At 35.7% G+C, this 17,343-nt stretch overlaps 2 protein-coding genes across 2 annotated transcripts; both read right to left on the bottom strand.

The window, feature by feature from the left end:
* Positions 1-2,571: 2,571 nt before the first annotated feature.
* On the bottom strand, positions 2,572-3,537 carry LOC128102183 (olfactory receptor 1165-like). The gene has a single exon (XM_052725737.1). The coding sequence runs from the start codon at positions 3,514-3,516 to the stop codon at positions 2,572-2,574; it is 945 nt and encodes a 314-aa protein (XP_052581697.1). The 5' UTR covers positions 3,517-3,537.
* A 6,860-nt stretch (positions 3,538-10,397) lies between these two features.
* On the bottom strand, positions 10,398-11,378 carry LOC128102046 (olfactory receptor 1165-like). The gene has a single exon (XM_052725551.1). It carries the CDS (start codon positions 11,376-11,378, stop codon positions 10,398-10,400), a length of 981 nt encoding a protein of 326 aa, XP_052581511.1.
* Positions 11,379-17,343: the final 5,965 nt, after the last annotated feature.

Genomic DNA, 17,343 nt, shown 5'->3' with positions numbered 1-17,343 from the left:
TTTTTTTTATGGCTAAAAGAAATATTGTGGTTTCCTTTAATAATATGTCTATGCAACCAAAGCTTTCTAAGTGCTTAAGCATAAACAGTAATATATCAACAAGTCATGTACTTTAGCTATAGGGATACCTCATTTATTTAATATCTGGTAATCTGTAAATCAGATATGATATGCATTTAATCAAATGCTCTTTCAAGTACTGTATACCTTTAAAGAAAATAATATTTTCAACAAAAAATAACATATTGGGGAATGCAATAACAATAAAATGAAGTGTATTGAAGGAACTCGTACCTTGTAATGTAAACTAATTCCAAAGCCTATGGCAGGGCAGGTTACTGGCCCTAGGGGGAGAATTAATTCTGATGCTTAGCATAAAACCACTGTTTATAAATACATGTTTGTATCCATCACTACCAGTCTTAATTGGTGAAGTTTATCTAGCGAACTTCAGTGAAAGCCATCTTACAGCTACACAAATTTCTGAAATAAGTGGTGGTTGGGTATTTAGCACTAAAGTTACATGCACTTGAGAATATCTCAAAATAATTGCAGTTCATGAGACATAAGGTGAAATGAATGTTAATCTGGCTAGAGATGGAAGAGTTTACTAATATTCAAATCTTCATGCTAGAATATCTAATTCAGTGATACATTTTTAAATTGTCTTTGATTTTAGTCCTGATAGTTTCTGTAATGAAAAATAATGTGATAATGATATGTTCATCAGTGGGTTACCTTACATTCATGAGTTGATTTGACATTGAGCAATAGCACAGTTTCAAAACCAAATAAAATTTCTAAAAAGGATATGCTGTAATAGACCATTTATTTATTATCTCTCTCCATCACATCTTTGTTGCTTAGACCATAGTTCAGTCATGATCTGTCAAACACATACAGAGGACACCTTCTACAAGCCTTCATATTTTAGAGGAAAAATGGGACAAATCAGACAGGTGCCAGGAAATTCTAAGTGACAGTTAGATAGCAGACACATGCAGACAGCTGTGTATCATCCACCACTGAAATCACTCAATGGTGATGAAAATGAAAGCATCGTCTTCTGGCTGATGCCTTACTCAGAATAGCAGGTTGCAACAGTGTGAACAAGCTCACAGGTAGTTGTTTGTGAACTTAGTCCTGTGAGAGGATCAGGTCAGCAAATAGCACACTAATATTAAAGAATCAATGGAGGATCAAGAGTGTAAATAGACATCGACAAGGAAGAAACCTCTTGAAGACCACAGCCTTTTAGAAAACATGATTATAGGTCACCACAAATTAGCCATAGTCCAACTCCTGCCAACATGGATGCAGTTAGCAGCAAGGTCTAGAAAAATGGCCCAGTGGTCAAGAACACATACTGCTCTTACAGAGAATGTGAGTTCATGTCCCCTGTAAGTATATAAAATTTTACATATATATTGAGCAGCCCATAACTGACTGTTACTCCAGTTCCTAAGGATCCAAGATCCTCTTCTGACTTTAATGGGCACTGTACTTAAGTGCATAAATCCACACGCCAACATACACATAATAATTAAAGATAAAGTGTTCTTTGATAAGATGCACAAAAAGAAGAAATGCCTGAAGTTTCCTATGAATGGAATGGATCTGTCCTTAAAATTCAGTTTCCTCACAGTTTGTGAATTAAAACAGCAGAGCAAAGAAATCAAGAGAGGCACTTGGATATCATTGCAGGACTGCCAAAAGGAAATAGTGTAAGAAGTCAGCTGTAGTACAGATAAGCAGACACTTAAAGGCCATATAAAAGTAAATGTTTCAATTAATAACATAAATACTGCTCTGAACAAAATCTTTAACATTTTATCTACCCTTTGTAGGTTCTAATTATTAAAATTTTACATGTATAAGTTTTAAATGTGTAGGTAGAAGTAAGTCTGCAATATCAGAACCAGCAGTTAGATACTGTGGTTGGAAAGAAAGTTATAAACATTATAATTCCCACAGTGCAGTTCTTTCTTAGTGAGGGAAGGCAAGAAAACTGACTCAAAAAGTGCTCATGTGAAGTTTGCAAAATGTGTATAATGTAATATGCGTACTTATTGTTTGCTGGAGAAATGAACCGTGGGAATTATCATTCATGTGTACTCACATATAAATGTGAGGATTCTCACACACAAATGCAAATATGCATACAAGAGGAGGAACATAAAGGACAGAAAAAGAAAAGGACAAGGACAGGTGGATAACAAGAAAAAGAAAAGGAAAGGAAGAATGAAAAGAAAAGAGAAATACAAAATATAATAAAACTTATATTTGGACATCATTAAAGAACCATGATTTAGCTCTCTCTAGTCTAAGAAAAACACCATAATTTCCATTCTCTATAAAGTTATTTACAGTGAATAATGTAAATGTTACACATGCACAAACACATTATCCCCACAGTTTCTCAAAAATATTTTATATTTGTTTCATATTTGACTACTAGGAATTCAATGAATAAAAGAAAAATACTTTAGGTATCTCTCTCTCTCTCTCTCTCTCTCTCTCTCTCTCTCTCTCTCTCTCTCTCTGTGTGTGTGTGTGTGTGTGTGTGTGTGGCTATGAGTGAGAAAGGATTTTTACATGGATTAACTTTCTCAAAGTCTCCTTTACATCCTTATTTCTTAGGCTGTAAATAAGAGGATTCAGCATGGGGATGACCATGCTGTAAAACACAGTGACTATCTTAACCAGGAGCAGTGAGCTCTTTGACTTGAGCACACAGTACAGAAGGAGAATGATACCATGGCAGAAGGAGATGGCCGTCAGGTGGGGGGCGCAGGTGGACAAGGCTTTTTGGAGTGCTCCTTTGGTAGGAATCTTGATGACAGTGACAAAGATGACAACGTAGGAGACGATGATGATCAGAAGGCTGCAAATCTCATTGAACATACAAACTAGCAAGCATGCCAGCTGGCTGAAGGAAGAATCAGAACAAGCTGCAGAGAGAATGGCAGAGTACTCACAGCAAAAGTGATTAATGATGGTAGATTTACAGTAAGATAGTGCCAAAAGAAAATATGTGAGTGTGGTGGCACAAAGCCCACTCCATAGATAAGTTCCAGTTACTAGAAGAGCACAGAGCCGACGAGACATAGCCACAGTATAGAGCAGAGGGTTACAGATGGCTACAAATCGATCATAGGCCATGACTGCCAACATGAAGGTTTGGGCCACCACACAAGTGCAGCCAAAGTAAAACTGGATTATGCATCCTTTCAAGGACATAGATTTGTCCTCTGTTATCAGAAGATCTAACAGTTTTGGTGCAATCACAGTGGTGTAACAAAGATCAATGAAGGATAAATGGCTGAGGAAAAAATACATGGGAGTGTGAAGTTTAGCATTAATCCTGATGACCAAAATCATACCTATATTTTCCAAAACAGTGATGGTGTATATGATCAAAAACATCAGGAACAAAGGCACCTGCAAGTTTGGATACTCTGAGAATCCCAAGAAGACAAATAAGATTCCAGTACTCTGATTCCTTGAATGCTGCATTTGGATTCTATTGGAGAGAATCAGAGTCCATCCCAGGCAGCAGGATACAGTGGAAGATGTGGATAGTATGAAGGAAGACAGAAGAACATATCTTAATTTACGATATGACATAAATAACAGGTATTTCAAAAGAAAGTAGCATGGCTTTGAATCACAGATTGTTTCTACACATATGTTTCTTAGATAAGATCAGGGAAACATTACCTCACTTAATATGCACCGTGAAGTCATGAACAATCTTGTGTATTTTAATGTTATCACTCAAGGGATAGTCCACATTCCAAACTGGACAGAAATCTCATTTTGCCATCTATGTCTTCAGGCCACCTTCTCTGATAATATTGGAACTGGAATAGGTCTTCAAACAAGTGTGTTAATGTACAGATAGGTGTAATAGTGTTAGAATGTCAAATAACTCTTCTTAAAGAATGTTTGGTATTTTCACAAAAATAAAATAAAACATTCTCTTATTAGATTGCATGGTGATTGAGTTTTAGTGTCTATTTCTATGTTTCTGTCTTCCTGTCTCTGTATTCTAAGACAGAAAAAAGTTGCATTTATTAGTAGTTATGAACATTAAAGTACTTACTAAAAGAAAAGGAATTACATAGTTCCTTGTACATGTTGGTAAAAGGATACGCATGGAAAGGAACATGTTATAAAATCTTGAATTCTTTTAAGGTACCGTGATATAAACATAATGTAAAAAGTACTGAAATTTTCAAGTGAACTTGCCACCATAGACATGATTTTACCATCTTGAGACATGAAACATAGAAACAATTTATCCTACACTATAGTAGTGAACACTCCATGGAATCTTCTGTAAGACAAGTTGTAAGGTTAGTCCTTTCCCAGAACTCACTCATCTTGCCCATAACACATGAATACAAAGGATAGAGAGCCACGAGAGCCATGTTTCATGTCTCTACATTGCTTGTCTCCTTGAACAAAATATTGGTTTTAAATATAGAAATTTAATTTATAGTATTTAGGGAAAACTTGCTGTTTTGTAAGACAGAGGTATAATATAAACCACCCTTTTTTATAATGAAAACCAGAGGTTCTTGTTTTATCTTTTCTATACCAAGCCATCTGCAGTGGTTTTTCCATTCCTCGTATCTTAGGTTTAAATTCCCTTCTGCAAGATTCTACTTGGTCTGGATTCTCTCTGTTGAGACTCCTGAAACAAAGATTCACCCCTGACTGTGCTACCTCATACAGTGTTTTATCTTCAAGCACAAATTCTTATTGTCCAGTCATTGGTAATCTGAGAATCCTTAGATTATTGAACATTTCCTAGCAAGCCTAAATTTCTAAAATTAGGCTACTGACTCTACTTGATTGGCTTTAAAATCTCAAAAGTTTACAGTGTTTTGTTTGGAATTTGACATTCAGAAGTAAATGTATATTTCCTTATAGAAGTATAAGACACAGTAGTGTTCTGTTCTCTGCCATATATAAGCTTTTCTTTATACTTCTGATAACTGAAACTTGGGTAAAAAAAAACCCTACATTTTCAGTAGTACACAATATACTTTTTCAATATGTGCTTTACCCTCATTCCTGTTTCAGATGCAATACACTTTTGTCTTTACAAACATCTTAACTGTCTCTCCTTTCTCTCTGCACTAATTTGACAATTTAATTGACTTGTTCTAGACCTAACATCCTCCCATCCAATAACCATGTCCCAGTACTGTACAGGACATGGCAAACTACTCAAGTCTTAATAATAGTCCACTTACTGAGTCTTTTTGAAAGTACAGATGGGACTTCGGGAAGATTGTCGACTGGATTGAGTCAGCACAGGTTGAAATTCTGCTTAAGTAAACTATTCATACATGACTCCAGTAAGTTGTTTAAGGTCTGTTGTCCATTTCCTTGTGCATGAAAATATAATGAGTAATTATTAATTCAATGGTATTGGTGTCACTGTTATAATGTTATCATCTGTTTTAAATAAGTTAATTTTAGAACAAAAAATACAGTATTACATATTTCAGTGCATGCCCACAAAACTAAGGCTGTTTTTTCTCTGTCATGTTTTCTTGAGTTTACTTAGAATTTATAATACATGAGAAACAAATATAGAATTAATAGCAGTTATTATTTTATAATTATGATTGGTGCAAATAAACTATAAATGGAAACACTGGCAGAGACACACTAGCAGCAATGCTCTTCCTTGATCTTGCTATGATTACTCCTAAGCTTTCAGCTACAGGTTCCTGGAGTATCTTAAACTGGCACAAATTGTTTTCATCTTCTCTTTTTGTTCCAGTTAAGATGAAATAGAGTAATTACTCAGCTTGCCCTCATATGTGGATTCTAGCTTCACAGCCTTATCAAATTGTCAAACTTGTCAAGTTAACAATGGTTCAGTGAGAAGCCTTTATATGTATATGCAGCCAAATTATTTTTAAAATCGAAAATACTTAATGTTATTTTAATTCCACCAGGTTTATTATACATTTGGTACACTAGTAAACCTCAAAGACAAAACCAAGTCAAGATTTCAACTAATGTAATAAGTGGTTCAGTACCTTGTATTATGAATCTTGGGTGAATCATATGTTGTCACTGCCACTAGGTTCATAGATCTCCTTCCCTAATAAAAATACACTTGCAACTTACATTCTTTCATGTCTGGATTATGATATGATGCATTATTTAACCATCCACCCAAAACCCAGCACCCTCTATAGGGTCATTTATTAAAGGTTTCTTTGATCAATTCAGTAAATTATAAAAAATAAAAAAGTTTGACTAATTACATGAATCTAATTTGGAATTAAGCCATAATCATTTCATTTTTAAAATATGTCACTAAAAGAGCAAAAATATTTATTCATTATTAAAAGAATAATTGTGAGCATAAAATCTCTCACAATGTGAGTAAGACTGAAACCAAATTGGGAGATCAGAATGTGTTTAAAGTCTCAAAGCATGGCCCCAGGGAACCAAAACATAGAAATCTTGAGCAAATATTTACCACGAGCTAGAAACAAGATGACTAAGAAAAAAGCTTCCCAATTATGAGCATAATTAATGCAAATCACCAACTCATATGGGACGCTTAAATAGGTTGATAATCTTTAGTAGAAAAATACAACCAACTCACAGCAACCAATGTGCAGTTCAAAACAAAATAAATTCATTGTTAAAAATATGACGTCTCCAAAAAATTACATCTTGTTTATCAGCTTGCTTTATTTTTTTAAATAAGTTAATGACAAACTTTCTGTAGCATTGTCTTTTAAATTGTCATTTCAAGCTAATTGTTCATCTTATAAGAAAGCTGATTATGTACATACATATTTATTTGTCAATTGTTAGATGTGTTGAAAAAATAATATTTGGGGGTTATGCTGAGTGGTATTACAGAAACACTAGAAGAAAATTTAAGTGTATATACTTAAAGTTTGTTGTTATTTATAATATATTTTAGACATAATATCCCAAATCTTATTTTATTAAAATATTACCATACTTTGTGTCCTGTATTGCACTTTTACCAGAATTACAACTTGAAGTTAAGAAATTTCAGCAGACTGAAGGGAAGATTTCTATTACCTATGTACTAATTTTGCCAAAATGAAGAAAATTGTACATCAATTTATCATATACTTGAAGGATATTTTTTCATTTATTTTGCTCCATTTAATGTGGCATTCAGTTATGTAAGATTTCTGGTGGAGTCTTTTTTTCTTTCTTATTTATTTATTTATTAATTATTTACTTCTTTATTTTACATTGTGCCCACAGTTTCCCCTTCCTCCTCTCTCCTCCCAGTGCCTTCCCCTTTTCCTATTTTTGGTGGAGTCTCCCCTTACGCCTAGATCCACTCCTCCTCCTTCCCTCTTCAGGAAAGAGCAGGCCTCCAAGAGAACAACAGCCAAACAAGACTAAACAAGACATAGTAAGACAAGGCAAAAACCCTCATATCAAGGCTGAATTCATTTTGTTTTACATTTGGAAGATTATAAACACTGAGAAATGTATCTGTTACTTTAATTTTACTTAAACATAGGTTTCCAATTATTCCCTAACAAGTCTCTGGATTTCATTCAGATATTTTGCAATATTTCGTTTTTCATCTCTAGCTTTAATAATATTGTTGTCTCTTTTAGTTATTTTTTTTAAGGATTTGTCAATCATGTTTACGATTCAAAAGCAATTTTAATTGACTCTTTGCATTTTCTTTTTTCCTATTTGGTCACTCTCTACAATATCTATTGTATTCTGAAAAGTGAAATGAAGGATGTTCAGGTAGACTCTACATATCTAACTATACTAGAGGTCCATTGGACAATTATTTCTTTTCTAAAACTTGATTTTCTTATTGAATATCTATATATTCTACATTCTTAAAATATGATATATTCATTATCAAGATTCAATAGAGATGCTAATAAAATGTTTTAGGGTTTTTTAATAATTATATACAACCAAAAATCACGTGCAATAGTTTCACATTTAATTGTTTAAACTATATCTTTCAAGATTAGATTTCAGTAATCATCTTTAATTTTCAAGTCCCTAAAGTCTTTATGACATATACTTAGTACAGATTTTAGTGTTGGGATTTATTTTTAATATATGATATTATTTATGGCATCATGGATTTTTAAATATGTAGCTGCTAAGTAAAATTTCCTGGGAAGAGGTCAATAGTGTCTATTCAGCCCAGATTTGTCCCTGACAACAGAAAAAAAAAAAGAAAAAAATTCCACTCATGTCTAGGTTGGTGGGCCAATGAATTTACAGTCCTTACTTAAAAGAAAGTTTGTGGGGAATGGGTGGCTTGAAATCATAACCAGAAGCCTCACTTGAGAACTGATTATGGTTCACAAAACCTGCTTTCTTGGCGCTACCTAATGAACTGCCAGGCAGCTCCCCGTGGAGAGTTTTGTCTTTTTCAGAAATTTCTATGAGTTACATAACCTTGGAAAGGGGATTGTCAAACTTCTTAAGATGACTGAACCTCTTTATTTTCATTGTCTTCCTGAGTATCCTGCTACGTGGGATACCGAAGTCTTATGACTTGCATTAGCTTCTTGAGCATTAAGGTCCAGTGTCTTCTATCCATGGAGAGATTTTTTTTTTTTTTTGCCATGGAGTTCATTATGTGAAGACACATTCCTTCCAAAAGGGTTGATGTACAAGTGAGGACTTTGAAAATATGGTAATATTTAGGCTTTTCCTTGGAGAATGAAGAATGGAGAAAGAGAGAAGGGACAAAGGAGAAGGAGGATAGGAGAGGAGAGCAGAGAGAGAGGGGAAGGGGAAGTACAAAACATTCAGAGAGGAAGTGTAAAACATATCTGAAAGTATTTTTTAAAAAGTGTTACATGCGTACAGTCCTTAGGTAAATGTGAACACTGTGACTGGAGTTCCTAAGGGTCAGACCTTCGTCATGACAGCCCCCATAAACAAGTTTCAACCATCCTCCCCTAATGAGTCCATCAAGCACATAAAGTGAAAGAAATACATGGCAGTGAGACCATTCAAAGGAGATTTATTCAACAGGGTTACATTGGAAGAGTGAGAAGAGATCCAGTGGCTCAGCCCCAAGTCCACCTTCAGAATACTAGCATGAGGTGTAGCTTTCAATAGTATGCCAAATTAAGCATCCTGTTTAAGGTGTGGTCCCAGCCATTATTGACTTGTCATTCCCTTGTCTCCAGCATCTCCTGGGAGCAGGTCTGATAAGTGCTTTATCTCTTTCTAGAAGATAAACTTTCCCCCATCCCCTGCTAGCCAAAGAGTCAGCTGTTAGCTTTTGCCAGCATGAGACTCCTGGAGGAGCTTCCTATTCCTTGTGGTGTTTTCCTTCAATAGTCTAATAGAGGAAGAAGGAGTGGCAATGTCTCTGCAGAGTACCATTGTGCTTGTCTGTACCACTACAATACCTCTAAAAAGCAATTGGCTTGCTGTACTCGCTTACTAATTTGTATGTGGAAATTCCCTTTTTTTCTGAAAGATTATTTAAATTAATTATAATCTGTATAGCTAATATTAAATTTCTTTTCATCAAAGACATTGTTCAATCAAGTATAAAGCAAACAATGCCAAAGGAAAAGATGCTTATAAAACACATATCAGACAAACAACTTATTGCCATAATTAAAGGCAAATTCTAAAATGAATAATACCAAGTAAAATCCAACAGAGAAAAGGGCAAATATTCTATAGCAGTGCTAATCAAAACAGAATAGCAAACTGTCAAATGATCTGTGAAGAGTCACTCAATGTCTTAGATTAAAAAAGACAAATTGTAGTCAAACGTTCTCCAGACGAGCTTAAAAAACACCTAAGTAACAACATGACATTGAATGACATTGCTGGAGAAAACTGACAAACTGTCTCAAAATGAGCCTAGATAGACAATATGCATGATACTTTACTTTAGCTACAGCCATAGTAAAATGGAAGCTGAATAGGTCAAGGTGGCAAGGACCTGAGAGCAGTTGGGGAGGGAAAATGTAATTAAAATATATTAAAAAATAACTAAAAAATTAATTCATTTATTTATCAAACAGATTTTAAATTTATGTTCAAAATAACAATTACTTCAATCTTTTATGGTACAGTTAAACATTAATATTATTCATAGCACTGTGCATCAAAGAATGTCTGGATACACATATGCATCACCAAACAATTTTAAGGCAAATTGCAGTTAAGTCAATGTGAATGTATTAACATTATCAAAACAATTCTCAATTCTCTGAATATTTTACAAGATACTTAGAATGAAAATCAAAAATCTGTGCTGCTGTTTCAATGCAATAAACATATTTATGAATATGATTAGGAAAGCTGTGTGTGTGTGTGTGTGTGTGTGTGTGTGTGTGTGTGTGTGTGCATGTGTGTGTCTATACTGAATGAGATACCAGTTTCATCTGAATCAATTTCTTGATGGTGTCCTTCACATCCTTATTTCTTAGGCTGTAAATAAGAGGGTTCAGCATGGGGATGACCATGCTGTAAAACACAGTGGCTGTCTTAACCAGGAGCAGTGAGCTTTTAGACTTGAGGACACAGTACAGAAGGAGAATGACACCGTGACAGAAGGAGATGGCCGTCAGGTGGGGGGCACAGGTGGAGAAGGCTTTTTGGAGTGCTCCTTTGGTAGGAATCTTGATGACAGTGACAAAGATGACAACGTAGGAGACGATGATGATCAGGAGGCTGAAAGCCTCATTGAATGTGCATATGATTAAGCATGCAAACTGGCTAATTGTAGTATCAGAACAGGATATGGAGAGAATGGCCGAGTGCTCACAGCAGAAGTGATTTATAATGTTAGGCCCACAGTAGGAGTGTTGTGAAAGAAAATGCGTGAGAGTGGAGGAACAAAGTCCACCCCAGAGGTAACTTCCAGCTACCAGGAGAGCACAGAGCTTAGGAGACATGGATGTTGTGTAGAGCAGAGGGTTACAGACAGCCACAAACCTGTCATAGGCCATCACTGCCAACATAAATGTTTGTGCTACCACAAAGGTACATCCAAAGAAAAACTGTGTTAGGCATCCTTCCTTGGAGATCGTCTTGTCTTCTGTAAGCATGATTTCTAGGAGTTTTGGGGTATTTACACAAGTATAACAAAAGTCTACAAAGGATAGGTGGCTGACAAAAAAGTACATGGGATTGTGCAGTTTGGGATTAATCCTGATGATTAAAATCAGACCCAGATTTTCTAACACAGAAATGGTGTAGATGGTCAAGAACACCAGAAACAAAGGCATCTGAAGGTTTGGATATTCGGGGAAGCCCAACAAAATAAAAATCACTCTGGCACTGTGGTTTCTCTCATCTTGCATCAGGCTCCTGTTGGAAGAAATCAGAGAATTCATCCTGAGTAGTTGTATAGAGTCAAGAGAGTGTCTATGAACAGATACAGGCAGGCTGCCAAGATTGCTCTATCCAATATGCAGTAGCAAGTGAGTATTGTTGTTCTCAGCTTTGGTGTCTCCTTTGTGTGACTTGAAATCTTTGCACACTTGCTGTAATGCTCCCATATGTTTTAGATATTCATTTCCTCAGCTATAGAAAAAGAAATGAAATTATTTAATTTGCAAATTATATACTTGCATTATATACGTATGTAAAAGCTAAATGATAAACTTGTTTTTGACTCTCTTTAAATCTCTCTGAAGTAACACAAAGTTTAAATAAGGTTGAAGAAGAATAGGAAAAATAAAATAAAAATGGGGTGATACTGGAATTCCCAGCAACAGAATATATTATACCATTGGGCCTGAAGTTAAAAACACTGAGAGTGTCTCACATAGGAATTTCTTATTTTTTATACTATAAGAAAACAATTGCTGCAGCACAGTTCTGTTATGTGTTGACTGAAAAGTCATTCCAAATACTCATAATTACTATAATTAGGCACTCTACTAATATCCTTCCTGTACTCAACACTGCATAAAATTCTTCATATGGACAAGCCCACACATAACTTCATATTTTCTAATAAAATTGATCTTTAGTTTTCAACTTTTTTTTTAATATTATGCCATCCAGAAAGCATACAGAAGTCTCTACATCATGGCTCCTAACAAAGAGTATCAGACATTTTGCTGAGTTTTTAGTTTTATGATCTTGATTGTGTTGATGAAGCACATGGATGTAAGTCTTTGCATCTATCTGTCTCTGTGGCTAACTACTTTCCTGTCTATCAAAAAAAATGCATCTTATAAGGGACAATAAAATTATAATCATCTGGAATTATGAAGCATAAAATATACAAATATTAAGAAAACAGAGATTTGTAATGACAACCATTTATCATGATGTTGGTAATAGTCCTTGAAGGATATTATATTACTATATTATAACACCTAAGACTTACCAAGCTTCAGAAATTAGTATGGTCTCACAAAATATTAATATTTCTACCACATTTAATTTTAACTTGCAAGCTTAGTTGAAATCCAAGTCAGCTTTGAATATTAACTGAAATACTGAACATTGTATAAACTCTTTATAGGTAAAACAGTTATGTAAGAAAGCACATTTCAGAGGATCTTCCTGATAAATTACTCCAGGCCAATAGCAAGGTCATTGGTTGGAGCTCATGTGCAAACATCTGCTGCCATACACCAGAGATGAACTAAAGAGCCCTCTGTAAAGGGCAGAATTTAAGTTGCTTCAACTGGAAAATGTTACAGGTTATGATATATAAAGCACTATTACTACACAGACAGCTAAAACAATCTGTCAGAACAACAGATGAAGTTCATCATGAGATACTAAAATTGAGGATATAGTAGAACTTAGCACATCTCCAGCAGTTGAAGTAGCTGTGAACAGGTGCACAGTGACCCTTGATTTTATTTATGTTTTGTTTTGATTTCTTCTATGTGCCTTATTTTGTTCATGTTGACATTATGGCTATTATTTCATTATTGGTTGTCTATGCAGAATGGTCACCCCTGAAAACACACATACAGAACAAAAATAGACTGAACAACTTGTGCTTATGTATTTGTGTACACACACACACACACACACACACACACACACACACACAAACACACACACACACAATTCTGGCTCCAAGAAACACAGATTAGGGTGAAATAAAAGATTTTCAAAATGTACCTCTGCCTTTTTTTTCTACTTTACAACACTTCTCATTCAGGAAACAGTAGATATCAACATAGTCTGTGCATTTCCTTAAGATTCATCAACTGTCTTTAAAGTTGTCTTGGTACAGTACAAATATGCACACAACTGTAGTATAACTTTAAAAATTATTGAGAATATAATTTTATTACAATATTTATCTCTTCCTCCCTTCATATCCTCCCATGACTTTTTAAACAAAACTCCTGTGCTTTAAGGCTTTCTGCCCACCCACTCTAGGTACTGTGTCTGTGCATCCACTTTACTGTCAGTCTGTCTTCCATGTGACACAGCAGTCTCCCAGGCAGCAAGCATTTTCTGCTGTTTGTCTGCTTCTCACACCTGTAATTATGTGTTTATTTTTCTGTCATATATGAACACTATCACTTTTCTGTCCAACCCCAGAACAACCTTCTTGTAAACATCAGGGATTAATACAGACATCAATGATAAACTGCTTCTAGTACAAGTTAGAAAAATCCAATTCCATGAAGTCCATTAAAATTTTTTATTGCTTTAGACATTAATGAAATATTTCCTAAATATATTTAAAAATTCAGAATTAAAAAATAACTTTTCTAAAATAATTATTAGATGCTATTAAAGTAATAAATGGGATCAGAATAGAAACTCACTCAAATATTTTAAGCTTATAAGAAATAGTTTAATACCCTGCTTTATTTTCTACTTGGTGAGATGGATACAGCAGATAGTACTCTCATAACAATATTTCTATGACAAAAATACAATATTTTCAAAGCTTCCACATAAAATAAAAATAAAATAATATATAATCTTTGACTAATAATTCATCAGAAACTAGCCAAAGTTAAACAAACTCACAGGTTTACTTACTGATGGCTTTTTTATTCTATTAAGTAAATTATTAAATTATTCTTGATATATAATTTTTTTCAGTTTGGTCCTTTTTAACTTGTCAGTGAAAGTTTTTTGCAAATTACTAGGCTCTAAGAAAGCTAAGAATTTTGATTTCTTCCCATTATAAAAGAAAGCCTTGGGCTGCACAGAGTGTCTTTGAAAGGAAGCCAGACTCAGAGGACAAATTTAAGTGCTATGTTGTGTGTTTTACAACTAACTGCATGGTCAGGAGGGAATGAAACCCCTGGGTATTTGGGATGTACATATGAACTGAAAACAAGAGAATTAAACCAAGTCTCCTCATCCTAATTTAGTCAATAATTACTTTTAAGATATTAAGTCATATGAGGAAATTCAACCCACTAATAATCTGGCCTTAGGAAAATAAACTTTGTCAAGAAAAACCATCCAGGCATTATTAGCATCTTGTTTTCATTATGAGACCATAAAGCTTTTGGAATAAATTCAACAAATATTGTGCTCTTTTTACACATAGGAATGGAGTTTATCTGTTTGGTTTGGTTTTATAAATAATGTTCTCATCCTCAACTTAAATCTATGGAGTGACATGACTTTTTAAAATGATTTCCATCCTCCATTTTGAACTCCCTGTCCTTGGTAACCACTGCTCTTTCTCATGTACTACAAACTGACTCATTTTCCTTAGCAAGAGAGGCAATACCACTGTTGTCTTTCTTCACTGAGCTTGCCTGTTTCAGTCAAGTTCAAGTTTCTTAATTGAATCCATTTAGGAGCAAATGAAAAGATTTTGAAACATTTACAGTTGACTAGGGAAATGTTTTAGTAAATTGATGTTAAAGTTACAGTTTGTGCTTTTGTGATGTAATTGGCTTTCTTTCACTCACTGAAATGAGAGGCATTCAATATATTGCTGTTATCTCTTTATATGTGGCCTTATTTCATTTTTGTATATGTTCACTTATGGGTAGTTATTTTGCAAAACTGAGTGCCCATTTCCCAATAAATCTCAAATTTTTACTTTTATTTTTAAATGGAAATAGGAGGTGTCATGGTTTGAAAGAAAATGGCCCCCAAATGGAGGGGCACCATTAGGAGGTATGGCCTTGCTAGAGTAGGTGTGGCCTTGTTGGAGGACGTTTATCACTATGGAGGTGGGCTTTGAGATCTCATATATGCTCAAGCCATACCCAGTGAGATAGTTCATTTCCTGTTGCCTCAGGACCAAAATATAAAATTCTCCAGCACCATGTCAGCCTGCACAGCTCCATACTCCAGCCACCATGCTCCCTGCCATGATGATAATGGACTAAACCTCTGAAACTGTGAGTTCCCACCTCAGTCATATGTTTTCTTGTGTAAGAGTGCCTTGGTCATGGTGTCTCTTCACAGCAATAGAAACCCTAACTGAAACAGAAGTTTGTATCAGGGACTAGTATATTTTTCTGATAGACCTAACCATGTCTTTTGTTTGGAGGAATTTGGCCTTAGGTACTTCAGGTTAGGAAAGAAATGGAAAGCTTTAAGTATTGTTTAATGGGACATAGTCATAGAAGCATGGCAGATAATGGTGTTGAGGATGATCTGAAGTGTAGGAGGCTGGCTCAAGAGGTTTCAAAGGAAAAGAATTTAATATGTTGCCTAGAAATTGTTCTTGTGATATTTTGGTGAAGAATTTAGCTGCCTTTTGCCTTTGTCCAAAAAGTTTGCCTAAGACTAAAGTAAATAGTTCTGGGTTAATTCCTTTGGCAGAGGAAATTTGAAAACAGCCTAGTATAGACTCTGTTGTGTGGTTACTAGTTAAAACTCTAATGAAGATATATAATGAAAAGGAGCAAGCCGAGGAAGGAAAAGTATTTATGGAGAAAAGAAGCACCAGAAAGTAGAATACACAAAAAGCCTTTGTTCAAGGAGATAAATGTAATAAAGGGAGTGGTAACTGTTCTGCCCAGATTAGAACACCCAAAGAGACCATTGGAGACCAAAGATGTCCAGAATACAATAGCAAGGTTTATTTGATTCAGTGCTAGCAGGGAACCCTTGTTCACCACGCCCGACACTGCGAGGCAGGGAGGAGAGTTTCTCTTTCTTGGGGAAGTCAGTTTTTATAGGCAAAAACCACAAAATAGGGGGGAGGAGGTTAGTACAGGTCCATCCTTGATTGGTCCAGTTCTTCCCGGTCCTGGACTTTGTCTTATTCTAGCTTATCTGTTTGCCCTGTCAGGAATTTTACAACCCATTTCCGGGGTGTGCTCATGTTACCTCCAGAGAGGGGCATCTCGTGGTTAATGGGTCATCACCAGACATCCTGACTTTGTTCTTTTGAAAACACTTGACTTCACCCTCTCCAGGAAGGGGGAACTGACTCAGTTCTGTTTATTTTTAAGATATCTCTTCCCTCAGCTCTTTTGGGTTTCTGGGGGAACTGTGTCTGGGCCTTTGGTGCAGGTCTTTCAGTAACCTCAGGGCAAATTCCATCCTACCTTGCTAACTTCCCAACTTGTGAAAAGGAGCTAAAGCTTAGAGTTGGGGGTGGTTGTGAAAGCCTTTAATAACAACACCCAAAAGGCAGAGACTGGTGGATTTCTGAGTTTGAGGCCAGCCTTGTCTACAGAGCAAATTTCAGAAGAGCCAAGCTTAGGCAGTAAAGGTAATCATTAAAAATAGAAAGATGCTAAAGATGTAATTGAACATGAGGTCAGATTCTAGCCCCAGTAATAACCAGAAATTGGCTACTTGGGCCATGTGGTTCTGAACTTAAGGATACAAGAAAAGGGCTAGGGAATTTGCTCTGTGACTAAAGAAGCCACTGGGGTCAGGCATGTGTCAGAAGTGTCCCTGAATGGAGGCCTGGAGTGGTTGTTGCATGAAACTGTGAAGTTGAAGCCTGGATTGCCTTGGAGAAGTGAAGATGTTAGAGATATAAGCATCTGGGGCTGCTTATGGAGGGAATGTGTGACATAAAGACCATGAGGGTGACATTGCAAGACCTAAGGGATGGCTTAGACTATTCTCTGGACCCAGTGAAGAGCCTGGAAAATGACCAAAAGAGGCTGCAGAGCAGAATCCAGGAACATTTGGAGGGGAATGAGTCCTGGGAAAAAGGGAATGGGGCACTATTTCAAGACCATGGAGGGGCTGAGGGCTCAGGTCTTTGCAAATTCTGTGGACAAAGCCTAGATCATTCTGTAGATGAATAATGCTCATCTTGCTGCTGCTGATTTTAGAGTCAAGAATGAGATAGAACTGGCAATGTGCCAGACTGTGTTGAGTGACACCCATGGACATCTAAAGGTTATTGATGACACCAGTATCTTGAGGCTGTAG

Source organism: Peromyscus californicus, unplaced genomic scaffold (assembly GCF_007827085.1).
Source record: "Peromyscus californicus insignis strain IS unplaced genomic scaffold, ASM782708v3 Scaffold_7__1_contigs__length_154581171, whole genome shotgun sequence".
In the NCBI taxonomy this organism is placed as follows: Eukaryota; Metazoa; Chordata; class Mammalia; order Rodentia; family Cricetidae; genus Peromyscus; species Peromyscus californicus.
Note: the sequence above shows the minus strand (reverse complement) of the source record. Positions and strands in the feature narration are given on the sequence as shown.

Bases quoted from the DNA above. Each gene is read 5' to 3' on its own strand.
- LOC128102183 (XM_052725737.1), bottom strand. From the start codon at position 3,516: ATGCAGCATTCAAGGAATCAGAGTACTGGAATCTTATTTGTCTTCTTG.
- LOC128102046 (XM_052725551.1), bottom strand. From the start codon at position 11,378: ATGAATTCTCTGATTTCTTCCAACAGGAGCCTGATGCAAGATGAGAGA.